General features: G+C 47.5%; 1 protein-coding gene across 2 annotated transcripts; it reads right to left on the bottom strand.

Moving 5' to 3' along the window:
* Positions 1 to 3,648: 3,648 nt before the first annotated feature.
* On the bottom strand, positions 3,649 to 24,678 carry EXOSC10 (exosome component 10). 2 transcript variants are annotated; one of them, XM_089901324.1, is made up of 25 exons: positions 24,276 to 24,678; positions 21,877 to 22,013; positions 20,999 to 21,122; positions 19,826 to 19,948; positions 19,389 to 19,554; positions 19,125 to 19,239; positions 17,987 to 18,062; positions 17,665 to 17,775; positions 17,316 to 17,459; positions 16,622 to 16,812; positions 15,428 to 15,584; positions 15,134 to 15,282; positions 14,919 to 14,969; positions 14,155 to 14,266; positions 12,206 to 12,256; positions 11,965 to 12,043; positions 11,762 to 11,871; positions 9,479 to 9,574; positions 9,060 to 9,134; positions 7,834 to 7,921; positions 6,675 to 6,748; positions 5,984 to 6,155; positions 5,078 to 5,139; positions 4,426 to 4,502; positions 3,649 to 3,790 (listed from the first exon to the last, which is right to left on the bottom strand). In XM_089901324.1, the coding sequence occupies exons 1-25, from the start codon at positions 24,384 to 24,386 to the stop codon at positions 3,760 to 3,762; spliced, it is 2,682 nt and encodes an 893-aa protein (XP_089757450.1). In that variant the 5' UTR covers positions 24,387 to 24,678; the 3' UTR covers positions 3,649 to 3,759. The 2 variants fall into 2 exon arrangements, with proteins under 2 accessions (XP_089757450.1, XP_022454287.2); XM_022598579.2 differs by having other exon boundaries at positions 19,844 to 19,948; positions 24,276 to 24,669.
* Positions 24,679 to 24,963: the final 285 nt, after the last annotated feature.

Below are 24,963 nucleotides of genomic sequence, written 5' to 3'. Positions count from 1 at the left end.
TCAGGATGGAAAAAACCAAGGTATCATATGAAACGTTTCTCCAAATTCAGACCAGTATGCATTTACAATTCAGTTGTAAAGCCTTACTCTCCAGTGGGTCAACTGTCCCAACCTCCTAAAGGGTAGATAGTTTATAAGAGGACAAGAGGTGGGTGAACAGCCACCGTCCAAGGCAATGGGGCTGCCACAGAGCAGGAATGCGTTTCTGTCATTGATTAGCACTTGGAGTCATTTTTTTTAAGCATCGTGTTCAGCCAGCTGTGGTTATGAGTGGGAATTTGGCCAGTACGTGGTGTTACTTGGCTGAAAATGCTTATGGCAAGCTTCCTAAGGACCACAAACAGCAGTGTACCTCCTGCAGCAAAGAGCCCTTCTACTCATAAATTCTCTACCTCCAACCCCACCCGGCCCTGCCAGATCATCTTCCCAGAGCACAGGTCCCGTCACAGCCTCCACGGTTCAGAATCGCTGAGGGTTCACAATCACTGAGCAGTTCCCGACTGACATGCGCCCCTCCATACACTGGCACATCCTCCCTGGTCCTTGGGGATCCGAGCAATCTCCCCATGACTTGATGCTTCAGGGAAATGGAACTACAGCTGTTCTCCAAACCCCCAAGGCTCTTGGCTCTATCCCATGGCTCAGTGGTCCTGGACTCTGGGGTTCCATGGGCCAAATTTCAAACACACATTCGGGTACTGACATCGGTTGCCAAGTTTTTCTTTTGCAAGACGAGACACTTAAAAAAGACCTCTACTCCTACGGTCTATGGTCTCCATCTTATTAAAAAACAAAACCAGAGACAAAACAAGCAAGGAAAACTTCCATATACAGGACAAGGAATCATTTTACCTCTGTGAGAAACTTAATACATTGTCTCCGTTATTCATTTCACCTCTGACCAGTGGTAAGCCCACTAAACACGGTCTGGGGCCCACTGCCTTGCTTATAGCACGTGGTCCTCAAACTTAAGCATGCATAAAAGAACCATCTGGAGAGTTCAGACCGGGTGTCCGGGCCCAACCCTCCATCCTGATAGGGCTGGTCTGGGGTGGAGCCTGGGGATCTGCTTTTCTAACCAGCTTCCAGCTGGTCTCTATCAGAGGCCCACTCTGTAGCACTGGCTACAAGGTTCTCTGCACTTCTTCCCTTCGTCTTCCAAGTGCGACCCAGATGCACCTTTCAGGAAGCCTCCTCAGGCTGTCCTGAGTAGAATACAATTTCTTGCTTAAACACATTCCCATCTATCTTTTTTTGGCCGTGATACATGGCTTGTGGGATCTGTTCTCCAATCAGGGATTGAACCCAGGCCACGGCAGTGAAAGCCCAGAATCCTAACCACTGGGCCACCAGGGAACCGCCCCCCCCCCACCCCGCATCTGTCTGTTTTTCTTAGCTGAGACTCTGCCATTTTTTGGCAGACAGCTCACTGTGTATCAATGTCCATTCTTTCCAATTCTGACTATACAATGATAGTACCCAGGATTTTCAGCTGGGCACTGAAATAACAACTTTCCTAGTATCCTTTGCTGTGGTCATGTGGCTAAGTTCTGGCCAATGGGAAGTGGACGTTTGCTGATCTCCCCTCCTTCCAGTTAAACAGAATGAGGAGATAGTGGTGGCACTGGGGCAGTTACCAGGCCCACGAGGTGGCAGCCCTGTGTTTGACTTGAGGACGGTAGAGCAACAAGACAGCAGCCGGAGTCAGGACCAGCAGTCGCCGTACCAGCTCTGGGCTGACTGTATTTACAGAAGAGACGAGGAGAAACATCTTTTTGCGCAAGCACCGATCGTTTGGCTTTTCTGTCGGCTTCAACCGCTCCAGCCCTACCTTGTACAGACCCTGGCTGTCCTGGGGGCACTGCTCTGTGGCACAGCCATGTCTGGCCTGGCAGCCCTGTAGGGCTCACACGCAGTCAGCCCTCTCAGTAACTCGTGGGAAAAACTTCCAAGAAAATAGGTTCCTTGCTTAAATATTTGTAAAATATTTTACAAACCGTTATTTGTAAAAAAAAAAAAAACCCAAAATAACGGTATCATTCTGTGCTTTCTTTATTTGATAGCCCATCTCAGGATTAAAATCAAATGGAATTCTGAAGAAATAATCAGACTGGGGTCACAAATTTATACAAGAAGTTCAGTGTTGCCTTAAAAATATTACAAAGATAGAAATCTAAATGTTTAATAATTAAAATGTTTAATAATAATTAAAAATGTTTAATAATTCTAAAATGAATTTTAGAATGAGAAAAGTCTCATAATATAAACTTTAAAGGTGAAAAACTATAGGGGCTTCCCTGGTGGCGCAGTGGAGAAGACTCTGTGCTCCCAATGCAGGAGGCCCGGGTTTGATCCCTGGTCAGGGAACTAGATCCCGCATGCATGCCACAGCTAAGCAGCCCTCCTGCTGCAACTAAGACCCGGCACAACCAAATAAATAAATAATAAATAAATAAAAATTAAAAAAAAAAGGTGAAAGACTATAGAAATATAAAGCCGTTTGTAAGTTACAGATATACATGGTGGACTTCCCTGGTGGCACAGTGGTTAAGAATCCGCCTGCCAATGCAGGGGACACAGGTTCCAGCCCTGGTCCGGGAAGATCCCACATGCTGCGGAGCAGCTAAGCCCGTGCACCACAACTACTGAGCCTGTGCTCTAAAGCCCGCACGCCACAACTACTGAGCCCACGCACCACAACTACTGAGCCTGCACACCACAACTACTGAAGTCTGCGTGCCTAGAGCCCATGATCTGCAACAAGAGAAGCCACCGCAATGAGAAGCCCGTGAACCACAAAGAGTAGCTCCCGCTTGCTGCAGCTAAAGCCCGCGCACAGCAATGAAGACCCAACACAGCCAAAAGTAAATGCATTTATTAAAGAAAAAAAGATATACATGGTAAAAAGCCTTTCTATCAAAATGTTAAAGGTTATCTCTGTGTGGTAGAATTAAAGATGATTTAATTTTTCTCTTGGCATTTATCTATGTCTTCCTCATTTCCTACAATAAACATGTTATTACTTTTAATTATTATTATTTTTTTGCGGTACGCGGGCCTCTCACTGTTGTGGCCTCTCCCGTTGCGGAGCACAGGCTCCGGACGTGCAGGTTCAGCAGCCATGGCTCACGGGCCCAGCCGCTCCGCGGCATGTGGGATCTTCCCGGACCGAGGCACGAACCCGTGTCCCCTGCATAGGCAGGCGGACTCTCAACCACTGCGCCACCAGGGAAGCCCTGTTATTACTTTTATAATTGGGAAAAAAAGTATAAAAAGAAAAGAGAGAGAGAGAAAGAAGCAGAGAAGAGACCAGGCCCTTGTGAAGCCCCGCTGGTTCTAGGCACCCACCGGTCCCTCCCGAATGTACTTTCCACCATTTGGCTTCATTCATGTGATCTGAAGGTGTGTGAACAAGTGAGAACTCTCGGGATGGACAGTCGGGTGAGCGCTGTGCTCCAGGCCTCCCTTTCCTGAGTCACAGGACAGCCTCCTGCATTCCCCCCCCGGAGGTGGTTCTGGATTTCTCCAGAAACCACACCCCAAGGGCACACTTACCCCAGGCCACTGACGATGGTGATCTGGACAAGATGAGATCTGCTCTCTCCTGCCAGAGCCGTGGTGGCCGCAAAAGAAAAGTCAGGAGCCAGCTTTCTTCCAGTAAGAATTATTTTTAATGGTTTAAAAATGAGTCTGTACAAAACCAGCACCACCATTTGGTGCTTCCAGTCCATGGGAGGATCCCAAGGGTCTCTTCCAACACTATCTCTTTGGCCAATTGTGCCTGAAACCTCTGTAGAGACAGCACGAAAACAAGAGAGTTACTTCTTCCAGTTTGGCTGAACGTCGGCTCTCAGCCAGTTTATAAAACGTTGTGAACCTTAATCATGCAGAACGGAGGGAAATGGACTGTCTGGGGGTTGCGAGGACTGAGCAGGGCAGCAATGTGCCCCGAAACTCCAGCAGACAAGAGCGGGGCCGGAACGGCCAAGCTGACCGAGATCTACAGGCAGGTCCCTCTGTTACGGCCACAGCCTGGGGGCGAGTCCTCTGACCTCAGGGTCTGCCTCAAGGATCAGGGTTTCACGCCTCTAACTAAAATATTCCTGAACAATGACAACCCACATTTGCTTACGGACTGTTTTTCTCATTCCTCAGAAACAAGCTGATCTAGGCAAACTTCAGACCTATTTGCTCTGAGGTGCCCCTGGGAAACCGTATGGTACCGGGAGAGTGCTGAGGGTGACTGGAGCCCAGGGAGGCCGTGGCTGTGACTGGCATCCAGCGATCACCTCTCCTGTCCCAGCTAGTTTTCCAAATGACAAAGGGCGGGATCGGGTTGGGAGAGACCCTCTGAAAGTCTTTCCACCTAAGGCCTCGGAGCTGCTCACCGGGTTTCCCGGGCCACGCCGGCCGTCTGGCACGTACCTGTCTGACTTTCCAGTTGGAAAAGACATGCTTTTGTTTCCCATCGACTGTTTAATTTTTTTGGCTGCAGTGCATTTCTGAAAAGAAGCCATTGAAGCTGAGTGACAACCATGACTGCAAGACGCACAGGAAAACACCCCTGAGCTCAGATGGCCCATCAACGACTCCAGCGCCACTGGTGTGACTTTGGTTTTCTTGCAACTGGACATTTCTGGGTGTTTCTGAAGGCGAGGCCATACAGATGAGCTACTGAAGAAACGGGAGGGCTCCACGTGGGCCTCGCCCCCCCGCCCCGCCCATGCCAGACGTCCAGCCACCCTCTGCTCTGACTGGAAGCAACGCCCACGGTGGGGTGGGGGGGCAAAGGCAGGCCTGTGCCAGCAGCCACAGGGAGGGTTTCGGCCTGTGGCTGTAATTCCCATGGCAGCAAACAGAGTAACACCCTTCAAAACCACACACCCACTTCTATAGACTCTTTGAAACATTTTTTTCTTGCTAGAATAGTTGACGGGTATTGTCTGTACTTGGGAAGAAATGAGGTGAGGGAAAAGATATGCAAAAAGGATTCCTAGATGGACCTGTCTTCCAAACAGTGGAAGAGGTCAACAAACACGCACCTGAAGCATGCTGGGGTTCTCAGTCTATTACTTACCTTGCCAGACGGTGGCTGCTTATTTGGGTCAAACTGGGAAGAAGGTGTGGATTTGCTGTCTCCTGAAAGGTAAGAGAAGAGACGCCGGTGATCGTGTGAGTGAGTGAATACGCACAACAGACTTACTACCAGGCCGGGGGCACATTCAGGCAGTGTGGGTTGTCAGTCCACTACCCCTTTACCGAGAGAAACTTCTGGCTGATGTAACTTCACAGATCATGTTCCCAGTAGCTAAGGGCAGCCTGGAGACAAGGCTCATTTCTCACAGGTCTATTCTTAGGTCAGGGGCAGGTGGCTAAAGCACTGGCCACTTTACATCAAGGAAATCTATCTGGTTTCTGTGCAGGATGAAGCCACTGTCAGTAAACTGGGACCAGAGGTGACTTTCCTGCAGAAAAGGCTGCTGTGTTGCCAAGGAGGCTGCTCTGTAGTCAGGAATGCCAGCCTCAGCCCCTTCAAAGTAGACAGACTCTCACCCGCTCAGGAAGCACAGAGCTTCATCTCCTGGGCATCAGGTTTTCTCAACAAACCAAATCTCGTGTGTGTGTGTGTGTGTGTGTGTGTGTGTGTGTGTGTGTGTGTGTGTGTGTGTGTGTGTGTGTGTGACAAACCAAATCTCGTGTGTGTGTGTGTGTGTGTGTGTGTGTAAACACAAGCTCTTGTGAAGAAGGATGAAGCCACGATTAGAACAGACACCATTGTGCTGAACCACCAGAGCGGCTCCTATAAGTCAGTCCCAGGGGCTGAGGGAGGTGGGTTTCTGTCCGGTCACCACTTGTCTTGCCCTCACAACTCCTGCTTCGTGCCAGGTGTCAGGCAGAGCTTAAGCTCCGCCGAAGGCCCGCTGTTTCTTTACCCCATGTGACATGGCAGGTAGTCCTTGCAGGGCACCAGTTCTGGCCTCACCAGCAAAAGCCTTGAAATCCGACTTGCTGTAGTCATATGGGGTAAAATTTTTTTCTGGTGGATCTGGGTCTTTTAGCTTCTTGGAAATTTTGAGTCGTTTCTTGTCTTGTTTCTGTTCTGTCGTCCCCGGGTCACTTGTTGTTCGTTCCCTCTTCTTGGCAGCGTTCTCTAGCTGTGGATTGAACAGACCCGTAAGAGAGCAGCACGCCCCGCGTGCCCCGCAGAGAGCACATCGCGAGGGACCCACCGCCTCCTGGGCTGTAACGACTGATTCGGTGATGGGGAGAGGAGCGCCGGTGGGCAGTCTGGGCGGGGCTGCCGCCAGGTGGACCAAGACGAGCTCCCAGAGGGAGAATGACATTGGGCCACTTCGAAAGGCCGGGGCTGAGCATTCTAGAATGTTTGGGTGCCGGGGAGTGAAACAGCTCCCAGGAGGAGTGGGACACAGCGCGGGCTTGAAGCCCTGTCTACTTCTACAGGTGAGGGGCACGTCTATCCCAAATGTGGACGGAGGAACATCGACGAGGGATGACAACGTCAACTTTCTCAAGGGGCACGAGGCAGCACTACTTGACAAGCCAGCATGAACTGGGAAGAAGCAAGCATTTAATCCAAAGCTGAGGGTAAGCCCTCCTGATGTTTGAGAAAAATCCTGACCACAACCAGAAAACGCAGAAAAGCCAGCACGTACGGCAGCCTGCTGGCGGACGGACACAGCCTGCTCCGCTGCTGCTCTGCACTCCTCCTTGGCCTGGTCCCGGGCAGCTGCAAGAGAGAGAACCGTCTCTGTGCAGCCTCCGCCCTCCTCTGCCCACAGCGGTCGCCCCAGCTGCGTGCGCCCTCCCTGCCCCTCAGCCCCCTTTGCTGGTCCCACCCCACCTCCCCAAATCCCCACAGGGTGGCTGCCGTGGGGCTCGGGCCCACCCAGATGCTCTTCTCATCACCCGCCGTCTCAGTCCACACCCACACCTGCCCCTCATGCACTGGCCTACGGGACACCTCTGAGGGTGCTGCGTCGGGATCTCAACTGTAACATGTGAAGCACCAGAGCCAAAACCTCGTCCGCCTCAAACCGGCTCCCTCTTCAGCCTCACTGTCGACAGCAGCCCCACCTCCTCAGGCACTCAGGACGAAACCTCTCGAGTCCACGGACCACCCTTGAGTCCTCACCCCACGCTTTCGGCTTCACTACGGGCCACACCCAGGCTCTGACTTCTCACCACCTGCTCTGTCCCAGCTCGTCCACGCCAGCGTCCCCTTGCACCTGCATTCCGGCCCTGCCTCCTGACCGGACTCCCTACCCTGCCCTCTGCACGGCTTCCAGGGGGAGGCCTCCACAGCCTAATTCAGCGCATGTCCCTCTTCTGCTCAGAACCCTGCAAGGCTCCCAACTCACTTGGAATTAAAGTCCTGACAACGGACTCCTGCTCTCTGCCCTCCCCTCCTTCCCGCCTTCCTCATCCCCGGGGCCTCCTGGCCACGCTGAGCAGCACGGCGAGCTGTGGCCTTGGCCTCGCTGGGCCTCCGGTCCGGTACCCTCCCCCCGATCACTGCAGGTCTCTGCTCAACGCCGCGTTCACTGACTGCTTCACTGACTGCCGTAGGGAAGTAGCCCGGCGCCCCTTCAGGCCCATCCCCCAGCACTTCCTACCTCGCTCTGTGAGCAAGTACCCGCTGCCCTGACAGCTCACACATCTACCGGCTGACTGTCCGCCATCCCTCAGCAGGGCGGAGGCTGCGGAGGGCAGGGCTGGGTCTGCTTTGCTGTACGATTAGATGGACAGAACGACGTGCAAGGGCTGTTCTCTAGCGAACGCGCTGAGCTTCTGAGGAAGCAGATGCTGCGCTACCTGTGTGCTCAGCTGCCTTCTTCTTGGCACTTCCTTTAGGCTCTGTTTGTACCTGTACCTGGCTTGCCAGCTTCCAACGGTTGCTGATCTATAATGAAAACAAACAAAACAAAAAAACTCCAGAACTCAGCCGCCTAGGAATGCTTTATTTTTTTAATGAGGTGATGCAGAGCATGCTAACCTAGTAGCTATATACATTCTAGGTTATAAGTTCCATATCTAATGACACACAAAATAAAACCTCAGGCTGGCTTTATTTATAAGCTACTTATTAAGAAGGACAAAGTACAGCTGTATCCCAGGCACGGGGCTGGATGCTCACATATCCACCCTCTCATTCAGTCCCTTCTGTGATCCCGGGACAGTGGCATTAACATCACCCCTGCTTTATGGACAGGAAACAGTCTCGGAGAAGCTACATAACTTGTCCAAGGGGCATGGTTAATAAATGGCGGAGATGGGATTCAAGGCAGGACTCCTGCAAGTCTGATGTGCTTCTTTATGACACCACCTGTGCCTGCGGCCTTAGAACGCACCTAGGTGACAGCAAGCACGGTGACGGACGGATGGCTGCTGAGCGGACCACAACCAGTGGGGGAAACCCTGCCTGACTCCCCGTCTAACAGCAGCAGGCTAGCCACCAGTGACAGGGTGTCGGCCTGATTCTCTTGCCTAAAGAAAGAGTGGTGCTGGGAGCAGAGGGAGGCAGGCCACCTATCTGACCAGAGCGCTACTTTCTGCAGGGAGGAAGAGGGCTTTTAACAGACAATTAACATGCGGGCTCCCAGGAACATCTCATGGGGACCCAGGGAAGATGTGCTCTCATTCTTACTCATAATGCTGCTAAAGACAAACCACACGATATACGACAGAGTGTTTTAAAATTTAAGCTGTCACCTTTAAGAACCTTAAAGTAATATTCATATATAAAAACGCATCAAGCTGTACATTTCATATCTGTGTACTTTACACCAAGTAAATTAAACTTCAATTTAAAAAAACAAAAACCAAAGATCTGTTTCTTAAAGTCCCCCAATGCTTTCGAAAATCTGATTAAAGTCTGGCTGCTCTCTCTGGAAACAATGCTTATATATGAAGTGCTTCTTGCATTCACTTTCAGGGTGGTTCACAGATGGGCTTGTTTAAAACAGAAACCTGGTTTAAGAAATTAAGAAGTCCCCTTTTCTTAGAAAGTCACTCTTAGAAAGGGTGACAAATCCACTTACTTCATACATTTTCGAAGATGGATCGAACTTTGCTGTCTGAGAAACGTGAGCCCGGGATTCTAGTGAAGGCAGAAACTGGAGAGATGGAGACACAGTCACGTTAACCGCTGAGAAATGGAATCCGGACCCAGAGGTCGGTGGCGCTGAGATGGGAGTTTTCTTGCTGGTTCCATCTTAGGAGGCCTCAGTGCAAAGCATCAGCCTGGCCGCAGCTGCCTGGCCCTCAAGTGGGGTCTTCTTTCTGGCTTTGTCTCAAAAGACCTGACCCCAGGTCTCAACCCACCGCCGGGGACGACTTCACAGTTTTGAGGCTTCCAGTCTCTGAACACTCTCAGCTTCTTTTCCAGGCAAAAGGCACCTACAGCTACAGAAAGCTCTGCCTCTTCTGTCAGCCCTTAACATACACAACCATTACTTACCATCCGAAATGGATTTTCAAAGGACTCCATTATGTTCTGGGCTTTTTTCTGTGCAACTGTTAATGGACCCTTTCCATTTTCTTCAGCACTAGGTTCCTGCAGGGACAGAAAATGATCACTCATGTAATCATTCTGTGACATTAAGATACAAGCAAGAGGAATACCAGCAACAGTAATGATACTAACAGTTGACATTCATTCATTCATTCACGCCATGCCGCATACGGGGATTTTAGTTCCCCAATGAGGGATCAAACCCGTGGCCCCTGCAGTGGAAGCACAGAGCCCTAACTACTGGACCACCAGGAAATAACTTAAATTTATTATTTTATTTAAAGCTTTTTTGGGAGTTCCCTGGCAGTCCAGTGGTTAGGACTTGGTGCTTTCACTGCAGTGGCCCAGGTTCAATTCCTGGTTGGGGAACTAAGAGTAAGCTGCAAAAAAACCAAAAACCAAAACAAAAACAAAACAAAGCAAAAACAATGAAAACAAAAACAAACAAAAAACAGAAACAGCCCCCCAAAAAACCCAAAGAAAAACCCAAAAAACAAACTATTTTAATTTAAATTTTTAAAATTTAAGTATAGTTGATTTACAATATTAATGACAATTTTTTTTAAAGCCTCCCCTATGTATAAGGCACTGTAATAACCTGTAATAGCACACAGTAGGGTGTTTAATACATATCTATTGAATCAATGAATTCTCACCATGTCCTTACAACCTATGAGCTATGTGGCATTATTCTCACCATCTTACAGATGAGGAAAGTGAGGCTGGGAGAAGTTAAGAAAGTCTTCCAGAGCCTTGCAGCTAATAGATGCAGAACAAGGATTTAAACCCAGGTCTGGCTGGCTCTAAAATGTGGGGTTGTAACCTGAAATTACCTGAAATTTAAAATCATACACCTTTATAGGTAACCAATGAAATTATGCAACAGAATGTTGCTTCCACCTGGGTTCATCAGCATGTGCTATCCTTTGGCTTTTTCTGTAGTTAGGCTCCCTGCCACACAGGGCACGAGGGGACCCAGCATCCTTTAGACCAGGCACAGCACTTACGCGTCCACACAGCCGCAAGTTCACGCTCACATCTTTAGCTGCCTAATCACTTTGTGGCTCAATGAATTCTGCGCGGTCAACTAAAGCTCCTAGACTTCTTTTCACATGAAGCAAGACTAAATGTATGTAATTAAGTGAAAAGGAAAGTTCACTCCCGGGTGGTACATCTTGCAGGCGGTACTTCACCTCCCTGGCTTTGGCCCAGCATCCGAGTGTGGTGGAATAGCTGTGAACGGTGATCCCGTAACCTACTGGACCACCAGCTTCTTAACCATCTGAACATCTGCTAAGCTTGACACTTGTCTTTTTCCATATAGACAGTATTCTTGCTTCTCTTTCTCAGTTCCTTCTTTCTAGAAATTATGGTTTTTCCTTTCTACCACATCTATTGCTTGCTGTACTCAGAATTTTATCTGTGCGTTTTCCTTTTGTCCCTGGTCATTTCAGTATCTGTCCATCCTGACCAACAAATGCACCTTGGTCTTCCTTGTGCAAAGAACCTGCAGCTCAAGTCACTGGCGGAAAGGAGAAGCGTGCTGGGTGGGATAGACCAGGATAAGCTCTGTCGCATCCCAGCCCGATTCCAGGAACACGGCTGGGCTCAGGCGGGCCACACTGGGACTCCACACTGGATGGAGTCACTACCTACCAGGACTCAGCCTCTCTCTGGGATGGGGAACAAGCTCCTACCCACTTCCTAGTGCCTGATTCCCTGCAGCTCACTTCCTCTAATGAGGCAGACTGGAGAAATGCTCTTTAAATCTTCTCTTTTTCATCCAAAGCACATATAGGTGGTGCTGGCGGCTGTCAGGAAGGTATACACAGCACACACTCTTCATCGGAGACGTCACTCCATCCCTTCTGGGAATCAGGGTGAACTGTCCCTTGACCGTGGATGTTCGGGAAAAGTCCCTGCTTATGCGTCCCTGGAGCCCACACCCGCTTCCCTGGGGGGCCATTGGTGAGTATCAAGATGTCAACCCTCCCTTGAGGATCTCCCCACGCAGAGCGCACAGAGAATCCTCTGCCACCTCTCACAGACCTCCTCGTCAGGGCAGCAAACACCATCTGGCTGATGGCCTCCATGCCCACTCCCACCACCGCTGGCTTCTACTTCTGGTGTTCGGCTCAGAGGTGGCCACGACACTCCAGGCAGACGGCCTGTGTGATAAACCCAGTACATCCCCCCGGTCTGTCTCCCCTCCCCGAAGATGTTACTCACGTTAAATAACGTGATGACAGCAGTAGCGATAAGGCATCCAGAGTCCGGCAGGGCCTCCTCTTCTTCTCGGGCAGTGGGGAGGCCCTCCTGCTTCTGCACCGGCACAGGCCCTACAGGGAGGGAAGTCAGCATGGTCGAAGCCTGTGGGATGGCACACCAGGCAGCCCCAGCTGTCCAGGATATTCCAGAGGGCTCTTCATTACCATTGGTTGCAATGAGAGGACAGCCGTCTGACGGGGCGTGGGAGCAGTCGTGGGGGCCGAAGAGAGCATTCTCCAATCTCTGCAACAAAAAGAAAGCACCAGGCTGACACGAACAACCTGCAAGCAGGGGGCAGCCTTCTGCCCGAGGTGTCAGGCCCTGGTGTCTGTCAGGGAGGTTGGGTCCGCGCTGGCTTTGACTGATATCTCCCCCAAAGAAGCAACAATAAACACATCCCGGTACCTCAGGGTTGGGCGGTGGCCCGTCCTTCCTCACTCCAGCTGCAACTTCAGACTGAAAAGTAAAAACAAAGAGAATTTGAGAAAAGTTCCCTAAATTTGATGATACACACATTTTTTCCCCCTCAGCGCAGAAGGGTCCGTTCACTAGACGGTGTTTTTCTCAAGAGCCCAGAGATTTTCTCTCATCCCTTCATCCCTTCCAGTGCCTGGCACTATAATTACTTAGTGCTCAATAATTATTTGTTGGATGAAAGAATAAAACCTTTTATCGTAACAAGGCATAATGTGGAAGGATTCCAAAGAGCTTGATAGAGATTCTTCTCTTGTCACCAGCGTTTCTCTCTTTACTTGGAAAAAGTATAGAGCCAAGAAAGAAATTTTAACATGAAGACAGTAAATGTGTTTATCCTCAGATTCTCTTCTTTTTCACCTTTCAAAGGGGCTGATTTTAAGTCTTCTGGAATCAATAATCTTTCAAAAAATTGTAAACATGATTTACCACATACTGACACTACTCAGACAAAACATGAAAAACTGTCCCAATAAAACACAAATCAAAACATGCAGGGCTTCCCTGGTGGCGCAGTGGTTGAGAGTCCGCCTGCTGATGCAGGGGACGAGGGTTCGTGCCCCGGTCCGGGAAGATCCCACGTGCCGCGGAGCAGCTGGGCCCGTGAGCCATGGCCGCTGAGCCTGCGCGTGCAGAGCCTGTGCTCCGCAACGGGAGAGGCCACAGCAGTGAGAGGCACGTGTACCGCAAAAACAAAAACAAAAACAAAAACAAAAACAAAACATGCAAATTTACCTGACGTCTTGCATTATCCACACAAGAGCAGAGGCGTGCTGGTGTGTGCGTGCCCATGCGTCGCACATAGACGTAGATGTATGGACCTGGATTATGGGCTGGGGACCCTGCTTTTATCTAAATTTTCCTAAACTTTAGCATCTCCTTCACAGTTAGCTCTTTCCGAATTCCCCTCTTCTATCCAAGGTTCTCATGTTCCCCATCACCTCGGCTTTATATGTGGAGTGAACTGTCCTTGACTCCACCTCCGTTATTTTCAAATCCACTTGCCAGTCGGGGAATACCTCTAAAGCACTTAGCATCGTGCTCCAAAAGAAATGGCAGGGAAGGGCTTCCCTGGTGGCACAGTGGTTGAGAGTCCACCTGCCAATGCAGGGGACACGGGTTTGTGCCCCGGTCCGGGAAGATCCCACATGCCGCGGAGTGGCTAGGCCTGTGAGCCATGGCCGCTGAGCCTGTGTGTCCATAGACTGTGCTCCGCAACGGGAGAGGCCACAACAGTGAGAGGCCCGTGTACCGCAAAAAAAAAAAAATGGCAGGGAATTCCCTGGCGGTCCCATGGTTAGGACTCGGCGCTCTTAGTGCTGAGGGCCCAGGTTTGATCCCCGGTCTGGGAGCTAAGATCCCACAAGCCACACGGTACAGCCAAAAAAATGAAAAAAAGAGATGGCAGCTGTTGTCTCCATCTGTTATTAAGTCCCATCGATCTTTTCTTCTGAAGGTACTTCTAGTACCCGTCCTTTACTTTCCATTTCTGTGACCAACACACTCATCAGGGCACTATCACTTCACTCCGGACCACTGCCCGTTTTCCAAAACGAGCTCCCTGTGCTGAGATCCCCACTCCATTTTATCCCGCCGGGTTAACTGCCTCTGAACAACAGCTAACCAGCCCATTAGACATCATTAGACATCACTGACTCAGTTGGATGATCAAAGATAAGGTCATGAAAAAAAGGATGAGTTTTAGCTTTTGATTATCATAAAGATACACCCACTGGATTTCCTAAATCCTATTATGTCTTCAGGATTTTTTTAGAATGGAGACCAGCTCAAGTCCATAGGACACCATAAGGAGTAAGACACTGGCAGACAGGGTTGAGAACCTGCTGAGTTGGGAACGTTTAGCAGAAAAGCTTTCTTACCTTGAGCAGGGGCATCTCTCGCGCCTGCTGAATTAAAAGATGCATTTCATTGATCTGCTGCCGTACAAGAGGTGGCACAGGGTTACAGCAGGCTATGATGCCCTGAGGTTCCCTGAAGGCAAGCGAGAACACACTCAACTCATCGCCTAGGAACACAGCCCTCAAAGGCTCCAGAAAAGGACAATAACCAGATAAAGCCAGAGCACGGAAAGCTCAGGTGGACACCAAGGAAACACCGTCACGTCCGGGCAGCCCAGCCAGCTGCTCCTAGACGTGCTGCCTGCTGCACTGAGCCTTGAGCAGAAAGCCTCTTACAGCTGCCTCCTGCTAACCGGGAGAGCTGAAAAGAAGGGCCGCAGCTCTGCTGTACTGCGATTCTGCAAGGAGGTGATAGAAGATTATGAACTTTGATTCTCTGCTTATACGTCAATTAACATCATAAAACGTCTAAAATCATAAGATAGCTGAATTTGGAAGAAGGTACAGACATTCTCCTTCCTTGTAAGTGGACGCTATAGGTTCAGAGACTTACATGGGACTCAGTATAAGGCATATCCACTGAAACAGTTCCAGTTCAGAAGTTTTACTGCCTAAATGGCAGCCCAAGGGCAGAGACTCTGCATTCCTTGGTGCTAACTTCCTTGAGCACTAGTCTTCTCTGAGTAAACAGCCTTGAGGCAATAACAATCAGGGAAGCTGGACTGTGAAGGACAACTCTTCTCTACTGAGAAAGTCCGCGAGCATATTAATCAGGTCTCACTCACTTGGGCAGTTCCTCAGCTATCTTTAGCATCATATGGTTTGGCAGGACATATCTGGAATAAAACACACAACAGGATCACATTAAATTCAGCCAACAAGTTCCACTATATGCTGTAACCCTGGGACAACAACCAACTTTCATGGCAAAAAGGAAAAAAAGTCCATTATTTCCTTGTTACCAGACCTGGCAAGATTAAAAGAATCTGTAGTCTCTTACCCATAGCTTTCATCTTCCCTGCGAGCTGTTTTATCCCTCCAGGCAAACAGCAGCTGAAAGGCCGTTAGTTGCTGCGTGTTGAGATGTTTCTTTTGCTTTCTATACAGTTCCAGGTAAGATTCATCCGTGAAGATAGGTTTGATGAATTTCTGCAAAATATTATCGAATATTCAAGATCAGTGGGAATCAATATTGTGCCCTGGGCTCTTCAAGACACTGGGCTCTTTTCATGAATGCAAAGAGCAAAGCAAAGAACAAGTGGGACCTGAGCAGAACCCGGGTGTCGGGCTTTACCTTGAGGCAGATGTCACGGCTCCGCTGCCACTCCACCTGCAGCTGCGTGGGCTGCTCGTTGCCACGCTCCCACAGCTCCAGCCTCATCTTATCATAGATGTAAAGCAGGTAATGAGTGTCGTCTCGGGCATAGTTGAGCATTTCCTCAGGCAGAGGTCTAGAGTTGCAACAGAGAACATTGTTTCACACCTTTCCCCCTGGGCGGCAATTCAACTTGTCTACGCTGCTGGAGCTAAGACATTTTTGGTTCCTTCTGATATCAAAGATTCTCTCCCGGCCAATACTACAGTTCTACCAGCATCTCCTGCATCTTCATATGACAAGCCACTCTTTTCACAGCTGGGTAGAAAGGGCGGCAGGGCAAGGATGTGGTTAAAAATGAGGGCCCTGCCGTCCTGAGTTTGAATCTTAGCCCAGTGTACGGCGCGTGGCATGGGTTAAATAACAGGTAATGGTTTTTAGATTTCATCATTTTCATCTTACATTTGGACTTCACTAGGTTCTCTTTAGAAATTCTGGCATGGAAGTGGAGAAGTGCAGAAAAGCTTGGTGCTTCTCCATACAACAGTTGCAACCTCAGAGCGGAAGCCGGCCATCTGAAAATGACCAAGGTGAGCAAGAATCCCACAAAGTATGGCCAAGACTCTGTTACAGCCTTTGACTATAGTAAACACTGACTATAAGGCTAAGTCAGCGCTGTACCTTAGAATCCTCTCACACCTATGGGAGACCATCTCACACATACACAAGCATCCCTACCCGGGAGATGTGAGTTACAAACAAGAGACTGGCGTTGACAAATGCTGACATGGTGTGGCTCTTTCAACTACTATTTCCATGAAGCATAACACACTATTTGTTTACCTAAGATAGTAATTCCCAGCTTTTTCAAATAGGAAGCATTTTTTTAACCAATCCATTAAAAAATTTTTAAATTCTTCACATTACAGAACTAAACTGAAATTTACTAACATTCCCCTCTATGTAACATAATCAGCCCAACATAAACTTCATTGTTATTCTAAAACTTCCAGTTGTCCTTATGCAACGAAAACAACTGGAGAAAAGCCCAACGACATTCAACTGAAGATTCAAATGGTGTTACAGCCTGCACAAAGGTCTCCAGGAGTGGGAGTTAATGAACGCCGAGGCCTTCCTCCGCCATCCCCATTTCCTGGCCAAGAACAAACTAACCGTATTCTCCAATCGGCCAGCTGATACTGCTTGTTTGATTCCACGTTGCAGTAGAGCTTCAGCAGATGGTCGAGGGAGTGCCTGCCCAGGTTAAGAAGGCGTGCTGCCTGATGGGTATCAAACATGTTCACCACGTACAACCCAAAGTCCTTCTGTAGCCATTCTATGTCTGAATCGGCACCGTGGAAGACCTGAAAACAAAACCACAGTCAGGCAGTACAGTGGCACAAGGCCACTTATACTCTGAAATGAACTCTGCCCCTAGGTCATTAGAACACTGGAATTAGAAGCCAGGATAAAGATTAAGATGGGTTCAGTTTTAAATGCCTCTTTTAACCTGGGCCACAGCCTTCTGCGCTCCTAATGCATACTTGTAACTGCTAACAGCTGATGATTCTAAGAAACCTGCTCTGCTAACTTCAAGGGTAGTCATTAAGTCCAAACAATCTTGAGAGCATGGGCTCACTGCAGTACTCATCGAGGTGATTTAACATTTTTCCGGGTGGTAACGAGCTAAGCCTTAGCTCTTCTAACGGGTTTGGAAACAAAAGCAGTTTAGCATGTGGGGCCCTGGTGTGAAGTTACTGTTGTTTCTCTCAACTCCATTGGGTCTACGCTGAAACGATGAAAACAGTAAACTGGAAAGCACCTAAATCTTGCACTCACGTGCAAGAGTGGGAAAAGGCTGGCTGACCTTAACAATAGCCGGGTCTGTGAGGCTCTCGTTGAGAATGTACATGTCACTGCGAAGCTCCAGGGTGTCAACGATGAAGTCTTCTGTCCGGGTGGAAATCTGCATCAGGCAGGTGAGCCCTAGGAAGCTCCGGTAAGAGTGGTGCTAAAACACACAGTAAGAAGGGAGAACAGGAGAAAAAAGATTTTACCAGGCTTACCTTTACTGATTTTGAAGTCAGTTATAAAGCAGAGTAATATAATTAATTTTTACCAAAAAGTAGATTTAAATTAGTATTAATTCTGTATTTTGTGAGTAGGTCAACTCACAGGAAATGTAAACATTTCATTCCAGGTCATTAACAAGTTACCTCCAAGTCTACAGCAAATTCTTGACACTTCAGGAGCTTTTCATTGAGTTCCACTAGTTCATCCAGCGAGGACACGAAGTGGCAGGGTGTCTCTCCTACAGGTCTGTATAACTGCATCACAGAAGTACGGGCAGAAAGAGAAGACTGTTAAGAATCATCTTTCATGAAAGTACCAAAATTAAGAGTTCACGAAATAATCCAAAGTCATCACCTTCTACTTTAAAAACATTTAAGGAAAGCCAAAATTACATCCAGTAATCTATGTATTTGATTCTTCCTGGGCTACTTGGGTACCATCCATCAGCTAAGGTTGGGCACTTACCTGAGGCTCTGGCTTTTGAAGGACTGAGTCTGGTGGAGTGAAGTGATCTAGTTCGTACTGATAAGGATGTGCAAACCTGAATCAATAAAACAAAAAGAAAAATCTTTTTGATTAATTCCATGATTCAAGGAAGAACAACTGCTTTAATCCAATTCCTAAAAACAAACAAGAAAAGACCATTGTGAAAATATTTTTAAAAGCATCATTGTTTCAACAACGATTAAGTGCATCAAAAAAAAAAAATTGGGTGAAACTTGTTCACCCTTAAAGTATGATAATTGAAAATCGATTCATTTATACAGATTTGAGCACTAATTTGCCAAACACTGTATGTCTGCTGTTGTGGATGATACAGAAAGGTGAAATATGTAACTCCTTGTGGTTTGGAATAACGAATCTGTGAGGTGAGAGGGAGTGGTCAATACCTCAGTTGGTCATATAGCAAATGATGTATTTTTTTCAGTTCCTCTATCAGATACTTGCATAAAAATCCTAAGTCCCTCAGTTCCTTGAGGGCAGGGCTGCCTTTCATTACCTGTATTTCTCTAGCACTCAGCTAGTGGCCTCACAGTGCAGAGCTGGGGCTGAGGCACAAACGCTCAGACACTCTGGCTGCGTGTGAGAAAAAGACCAACACTGACGAAGTTTTCATCACCGTTTTTCTTTGAACTGAAATCAAAGTCCTCTTGTCTGTTTTAAGCAAAGTTTTTCCAAGATGCTTATCCTGCCAGTGAGAAATGTCTTTTCTGTACTGAATTTATTGGTGAGCATTACCTTCTTGTTTGTGTCCACACCTAACAAGAAAGGCAGAGTGGTACAAAGGAAGGACAATTTTAAGAAAACTTGGGCTTAAAGTTCTAGTTATGTGGGAAGTTAGCATCCCTAATTTTGTTTTCTCATCTGTCCAATGGGGACAAGAGCAACTGGCAGCTCTCAGGACTGCGTGAGGGCTAAGTGAGACGGTGCTTGTGCGAGGCCCTCTGCGAACACAAGCAGGAGGTTTAATCGATAAGATGCATGTCAGGATAAGGACTCCTCAGATTCTGTTCTCATTCACACGTTACAGAAGTGACACAGAGTGAAAATGCGGCACGAGGATGAGGGCCACGGCAGGACATTCAGACAGGCAAACACTTACATGTCCTGCTCCACCTGCTGGGTTCTCTGCTGGTGGATGAAATCTGCCAGGGCAGGGGGGACATCCAAGTCCTCTGGTCGGTCCTGTGGGCGCTCCCGCCTTTCTTTAGAGAGTGCTGGAGACCCAAGCAGCGACAAAGACACATTCACATCTTGTCTAGTTATGGAGGGTTAACTGGCTCCCTCTGAATTTGAAGAAAGGAAGGTGGGAGGGATACCTTTTCCCCTTGATTCGTTTTTGTTGGGCAGAGCTGGCACTACTTACCCTGAGGGAGGGGTTTCTGAGCATTGGGCTTGATGAAGATTTTAGGAAGAAATGGCGTGTTGGAATTGTCAATCTTCTCTCGGAATTTAAGCTGAGGCCGGATGATGTTTTTTGCATGAAGCAGCCGGAATGTTTCACATTTTGTTTTTTTGCTATATTCTCCTGCCTATGATCAACAAATATAAATACTTTATAACACGGCAACTTGATGAATTAGAAAACTAAATTCCAATTTATGCCTTCCAAAGACCACTCATTTAAGCAGGTATGTGTGTGTGAGACTGGGAGGTTAGACGAGAGGATGTAATTAGGTTGTGTCTATTTATGAGAACAACTTAGGCAGTGGCCAGTTCTGTGTCCAGTAAGTTAAAACAGAAATGCAAATCAGAATGGGCAAGGGCCCTATTGCAAACCTGACACTGAAAGCTCTAGTTCACCTGAGAAGCAGCCCTCACCTTCCGGTTCCAGCTGGACACTATGGTTTTAGGGACCTGCAATCCTGCAGGGAGGACAGGTTGTTGATTCTTATTCACACCTGATGCTTCATCCAGTAAAATGCCCTAAGAGTAAAAGAGATATTAATTTAGTATCTTCCTTTCAGGGTTAACAGAGCTAATTACCTAAAATTTTTACGAAATACATTCAGAGAATTATGTGCGAGAGTACACACTTATAAGGGTGGATCACTGTAGGAGAGGTGATTAGAGAGTCATCAATCGCAAATAAATGAAGCTTTATTTGCTCAACGACAGGGCTGTTGTCAGGCACTCCCTACCCTTGATCAAGTCTCTTTACAGTTCTGAATTGGGCTGAAAATTCAAAAGTGATTCAACAGTATGATGTGGCCCACTAAAATAATTAAAAAGACCCTAGACTGTATTAAACATAGAGGTACGGTATTTAGAGTGAGAATGAAGTGTGTCCTGATCTACTTTATAAAGATGTGGAATCTCAGTTTGGGCACCATTAACAGAGGTGCACCCAGCTGATAAATGCCAGGACTTGAAGTCATAAAGTATGAGAAACCACCGAAAGACCTGTGGGCGTTTAGACCATGGAAGAGATGACTTCAAGGGACAGGAGAGCATGACTTAAATATCCGCAGGACCGTCACACGGCTGAGAGTCAGATGCGTTTTGGACAATCTGTGTGTATTTCTGTAAAGAATGTTATGCTGTAGTATTAGGTGTAAGTAGACAGTCAGCTAGATCAAATGATTCACATCTCCCTCCAATTATGCAAGGCAGGGTGTTTAGCAGACTGTGGATAATAGTAAAAATAGACTAAATTTTGTTTGGGATCTGTATCCAGAGGCCTCTTCTCTTGCAACAAAATGGGATTCGCAAATCTGGAAGGTAGATTACTAATATGGCACTTTAAAAACAGCCTTCCCCCGGGGCAGTGATACTCTGAAGTGATATATCTGAAGACAACTGTGTTATTTTTGGGAAAAAGAAGCCAACTAGCAGAGGGAGGGAATGTCATTACAGGCCAGAAATGCTAAACTTCCTTTCTTTTCATTTCCTAAGGTGCTTGGGTTTCTTCTCATATTTAATAATACGAAAGCTCTTCATCTGTTAGTAACCTTAAGAGTAATGTGAAATACTCACCACTCTTTCCAGAATAACATCATTGGCATCAACTAGCAAATCAAACTTGTCCTCCAGCTCAGTCACTTTATTCTGATCCTTAATGTTGCTTCGACATCCATGGTACTGCATTACCCTACTCATGCTAGAAAGGACAGGAAAACCAAAATCAGCTTGTATACTTTTATTCATTTGTTTACAATCTAGGAGAAAGCTCCCAAGGCTTGGCTTAGACTATTCCCAATACTTTTTGATCAAACTAATAAAACCTGCACCCTTTAGCAAAAAACATTGCTAGTTGTATGGCACTGGGCAATTCACTGAATCTCACTAAGACTTATTTTTCTCATCTATTATTTGAGGGGGTGGAAGAAACTATCCCAAAGCTGCCTTTAAATTCTAAAAATATATATATATAACACTATGTAAATAATATACTCTGCATTCATTGTTTTAACATGAAATCTAAAACAGATTCTCTAATTCTGTCATGCAGCAGTTAAACAAAATCAATGTTTGTGTAATGCCTGTCCTAATACACTTATTAGAAAGCTATTACTAAAAAAGAAAATAGATTAAAAAAAAAAGAAAAAGAAAGCTAATACTTGTGACTTTCCAAGTTGTGTGAGAGAATCTTGGATCTAGGTTTTCAAGTCCCATGTTAATTAAAAAAGATTCATTATCTATAGCTGCAATAGTCAATATATATATTTTAAAAGTAAAACTCAAAATTTACCAAGTAACATTCCCCTAATTAATATTTCCCACTGTCTCATTTTTACATTTTATAGCTCTAAAGCACAGAAAATTATGGTAAGAAAAAAACAAATTTCAGGAAAAATCATCTACTTCTTTATAGTCTTTTCTTTCAACATGAGAAACCAATATACAGTACTTACCACTGAAGCAACCTGTCTCCCTGTGTTTCACAAAATGCCTGGAAGCCAGGAAAACTTCGGTAAAAATCATACTCATCACCAAACTGTGGTAGGCCCCCAGATGCCTTGGTGACTGCCACCACTGCCCCAAGAGCAAACTGTCAAAAACCAGAAAAACAAGCATGTTTTAGACACGGATCACCATTCATTCAGCAACTCATTTTTTTTCAAGATCTACTATATATAATGAATTGTGCTAGATGATGAAGACCTTCATGCATCCAACAAATATTCATTTACTGCCGATTTTACACCAAGCCCTTATGATACAACAGTGAACATGAAACCACGTTTTGGAGCTTACATTCTTGGGAGAGTAGGGAGAGAAAGAACAAATACATATATAATATGACTAATTTTCAAAACAGCCTGGGTTTGAGTCTTGGCTCTACTACCTATTGACTGTGACCTTGGGCAAGTTATTTTATTTATTTGAACCTTAGTTTCCGCCTTTGAAAAATAGGCATAAGGGGGACTTCCCTGGTGGCGCAGTGGTTAAGCATCTGCCTGCCGATGCAGGGGACACGGGTTCAAGCCCTGGTCCGGGAAGATCCCACATGCCGTGGAGCAACTAAGCCTGTGTGCCACAACTACTGAGCCTGCGCTCTAGAGCCCACAAGCCACAACTACTGAGCCCGCGTGCCACAACTACTGAAGCCTGTGTGCCTAGAGCCCATGCTCCGCAACAAGAGAGGCCACTGCAATGAGAAGCCCGCGCACCACAACAAAGAGTAGCCCCCGCTCACCGCAACTAGAGAAAGCCTGTGTGCAGCAACGAAGACCCAAGGCAGCCAAAAAAGTAAATAAATAAATAGATGTAATCTCTCATTATTAAAAGAAAAAAAAAAAGGGCTTCCCTGGTAGCGCAGCAGTTGAGAGTCCGCCTGCCAATGCAGGGGACATGGGTTCATGCCCCGGTCCGGGAAGATCCCACATGCCGCGGAGCAACTAAGCCCGTGCGCCACAACTACTGAGCCTGTGCTCTAGAGCCTGCGTGCCACAACCACTGAAGCCCCTGCGCCCAGAGCCCATGCTCCACAACAAGAGAAGCCACTGCAACGAGAAGCCCGCGCACCGCAACCAAGAGCAGCCTGTGCTCACCGCAACTAGAGAAAGCCCACGTGCAGCAATGAAGACCCAACGCAGCCAAAAATAAAAAAAAAATTAAAAAAAAATAAAAGTATAAGGGACTTCCCTGGAGGTCCAGTGGTTAAGACTCTACGCTTCCACTGCAAGGGGCACGAGCCATGTGGTGCGGCATGAGCCATATGGTGCAGCAAAAAAAAAAAAAAAAAGACAATATAAGAATATTCTAGATCTTTTGGATGAGCAATTTAGAATGGCTACTATCCACAACTGGACTAGTGTTTATGGCTCAGTTAGTGCCAAGTAGGTCTCTATTTTAACTGTTGTGTGATAATGAGAAAAAACCTGAAGTGGCTGTCATAGGTAAATGACAGTTGGTCATATCAAGGCCAACTGACATTACTGTGAGTTTTGTAATAAATGTTTTCCAAGAAAAAAAAAAGAGAGAGAGAGAAAGATGGGAACTTGAATCATGGTGGGGTACATGGTAGCACTGAGCCACCCAATCAGGACCATGGCTAGTGGCCCAGGAACTATTCAGAACCAAATAAATGAATTAATAACAACATCTGCTAATGATAAATTAGATATAATATGAGTGGAGTTTTGGAGGATCTGTAGTGCTAACTTACAAACTATTTTAGTTTCATGGTCTTGGAAGAGCTATGCATGAGGTGTTTAATCCCAGGTTGGTTTGTTCATATTTAAGCACCAATAGACAAATAATCTAAATGAGCTCTATGTTCCTTCGAGGAGGCATTGATAAATGTTCTATGGCACCTCCAGGAGGGACACTCGGTGGCAGCTGTAACAGGTGACATTAAACCCAGGGTTTGGGATTATGTAGGATTGGCCCTCAGGAGAGGGAAGAAGGGCCATCCCGGCCGCGGGAGGCGTAAGGCAGCCAAGTCTCTCTGGAGAGTTGGTCGGGTGGCTCAGACCTGGGCGGGGTCGGGGTCGCGAAGGCTGGGGACATCAGGGTGACTAGAAAGCCCTTCCCACGAGGCGGAGACGGTTCTCCATACTCGGGACTACATGGGCTCAAACGGGAGATCAAGGACCCTGGGGAGTGTGGCGTCCCCGGGTGTCAGCGTGCGAGGCCCCAACCCCGGAGGATGAAGACTGTGCCCGGAGCGGGGAGCGGCCCCTAGACCCCCGCCCGAGGCTCCGCTGCAGCATGCTCGCGGCCGCGTGGGCGGCCTCCGAGAGGGTCCGCGCCTGCTTCCGGTCAGCCGCGGGCGGCTCCCTGTGCCCCGGAGGCCTCACGAACTCACCTTCACGAAGCTGTCTGCATCGGGGAAGCCGGGCAGCACCATCTCCCCGTCAGACTTGGTATCGCTTGTCGCCGACTGGGCCTTAGACTCTCGGGGACTGGGAAGCGCCATTTTTCTGGCTTGCACGGCTTTTCTCGCGAGAGTGCCTCAGCCAACGCGACGTGCACGCACTGCGCATGTGCGAAGGCTGTTCTTGAGTTGGGGCGGTATCAGCTGAGTACGCCACCCAGGGAATTTGACGTTTTTCTTTAACCTCGTATTATTTCATGACAGCAACCCAGTGATTTACGGTAAGACCTGGAGGACCCAATTATTCTTATATTTAAAGCCTGCTCCTCCCAGGCTCTGGTTCCGTGCCCCCCTCACTCACTTGATTTGACTCCTGCAGTTATCCCCTCTCTGGCGTCATCTATCTTTTCCCTCGCTGCTGGTTCATCCCTAACAAACTACAAGTATTCTGGCATCTCTCCCAAATAAAAGACAAGCTAGAAAACAACACTCCACCCCACACTTCCTTCCAGCCACTGTAACATTCCTCTTGCCCTTTATAGGTAAACTATTAGAAAAGGCGTCTATATGTTCCTACTGTAGTTACCTCCAGTTCTCTGGAACGCCTCCAATCAAAGGTTCCTCCCCATCCGCGTCTTAAGGCACTTAGTGTGAACTCAAACATTTCTTACATGAATGC

This window comes from Delphinapterus leucas, chromosome 1 (assembly GCF_059928025.1).
Source record: "Delphinapterus leucas isolate spDelLeu-1000000601 "Yukka" chromosome 1, BTC_Dleu_Yukka2, whole genome shotgun sequence".
Taxonomy (NCBI): Eukaryota; Metazoa; Chordata; class Mammalia; order Artiodactyla; family Monodontidae; genus Delphinapterus; species Delphinapterus leucas.
Note: the sequence above shows the minus strand (reverse complement) of the source record. Positions and strands in the feature narration are given on the sequence as shown.

Excerpts from the sequence above, each read along its gene's own strand:
- EXOSC10 (XM_089901324.1), bottom strand. The coding sequence starts at position 24,386 with ATGGCGCTTCCCAGTCCCCGAGAGTCTAAGGCCCAGTCGGCGACAAGC. Across the intron at positions 12,044-12,205 it reads GGCCACCGCCCAACCCTGAG|AGATTGGAGAATGCTCTCTT; the intron begins GTACCGGGATGT and ends TTTTTGTTGCAG. Across the intron at positions 9,575-11,761 it reads CTGTCATCACGTTATTTAAC|GAACCTAGTGCTGAAGAAAA; the intron begins GTGAGTAACATC and ends CTGTCCCTGCAG.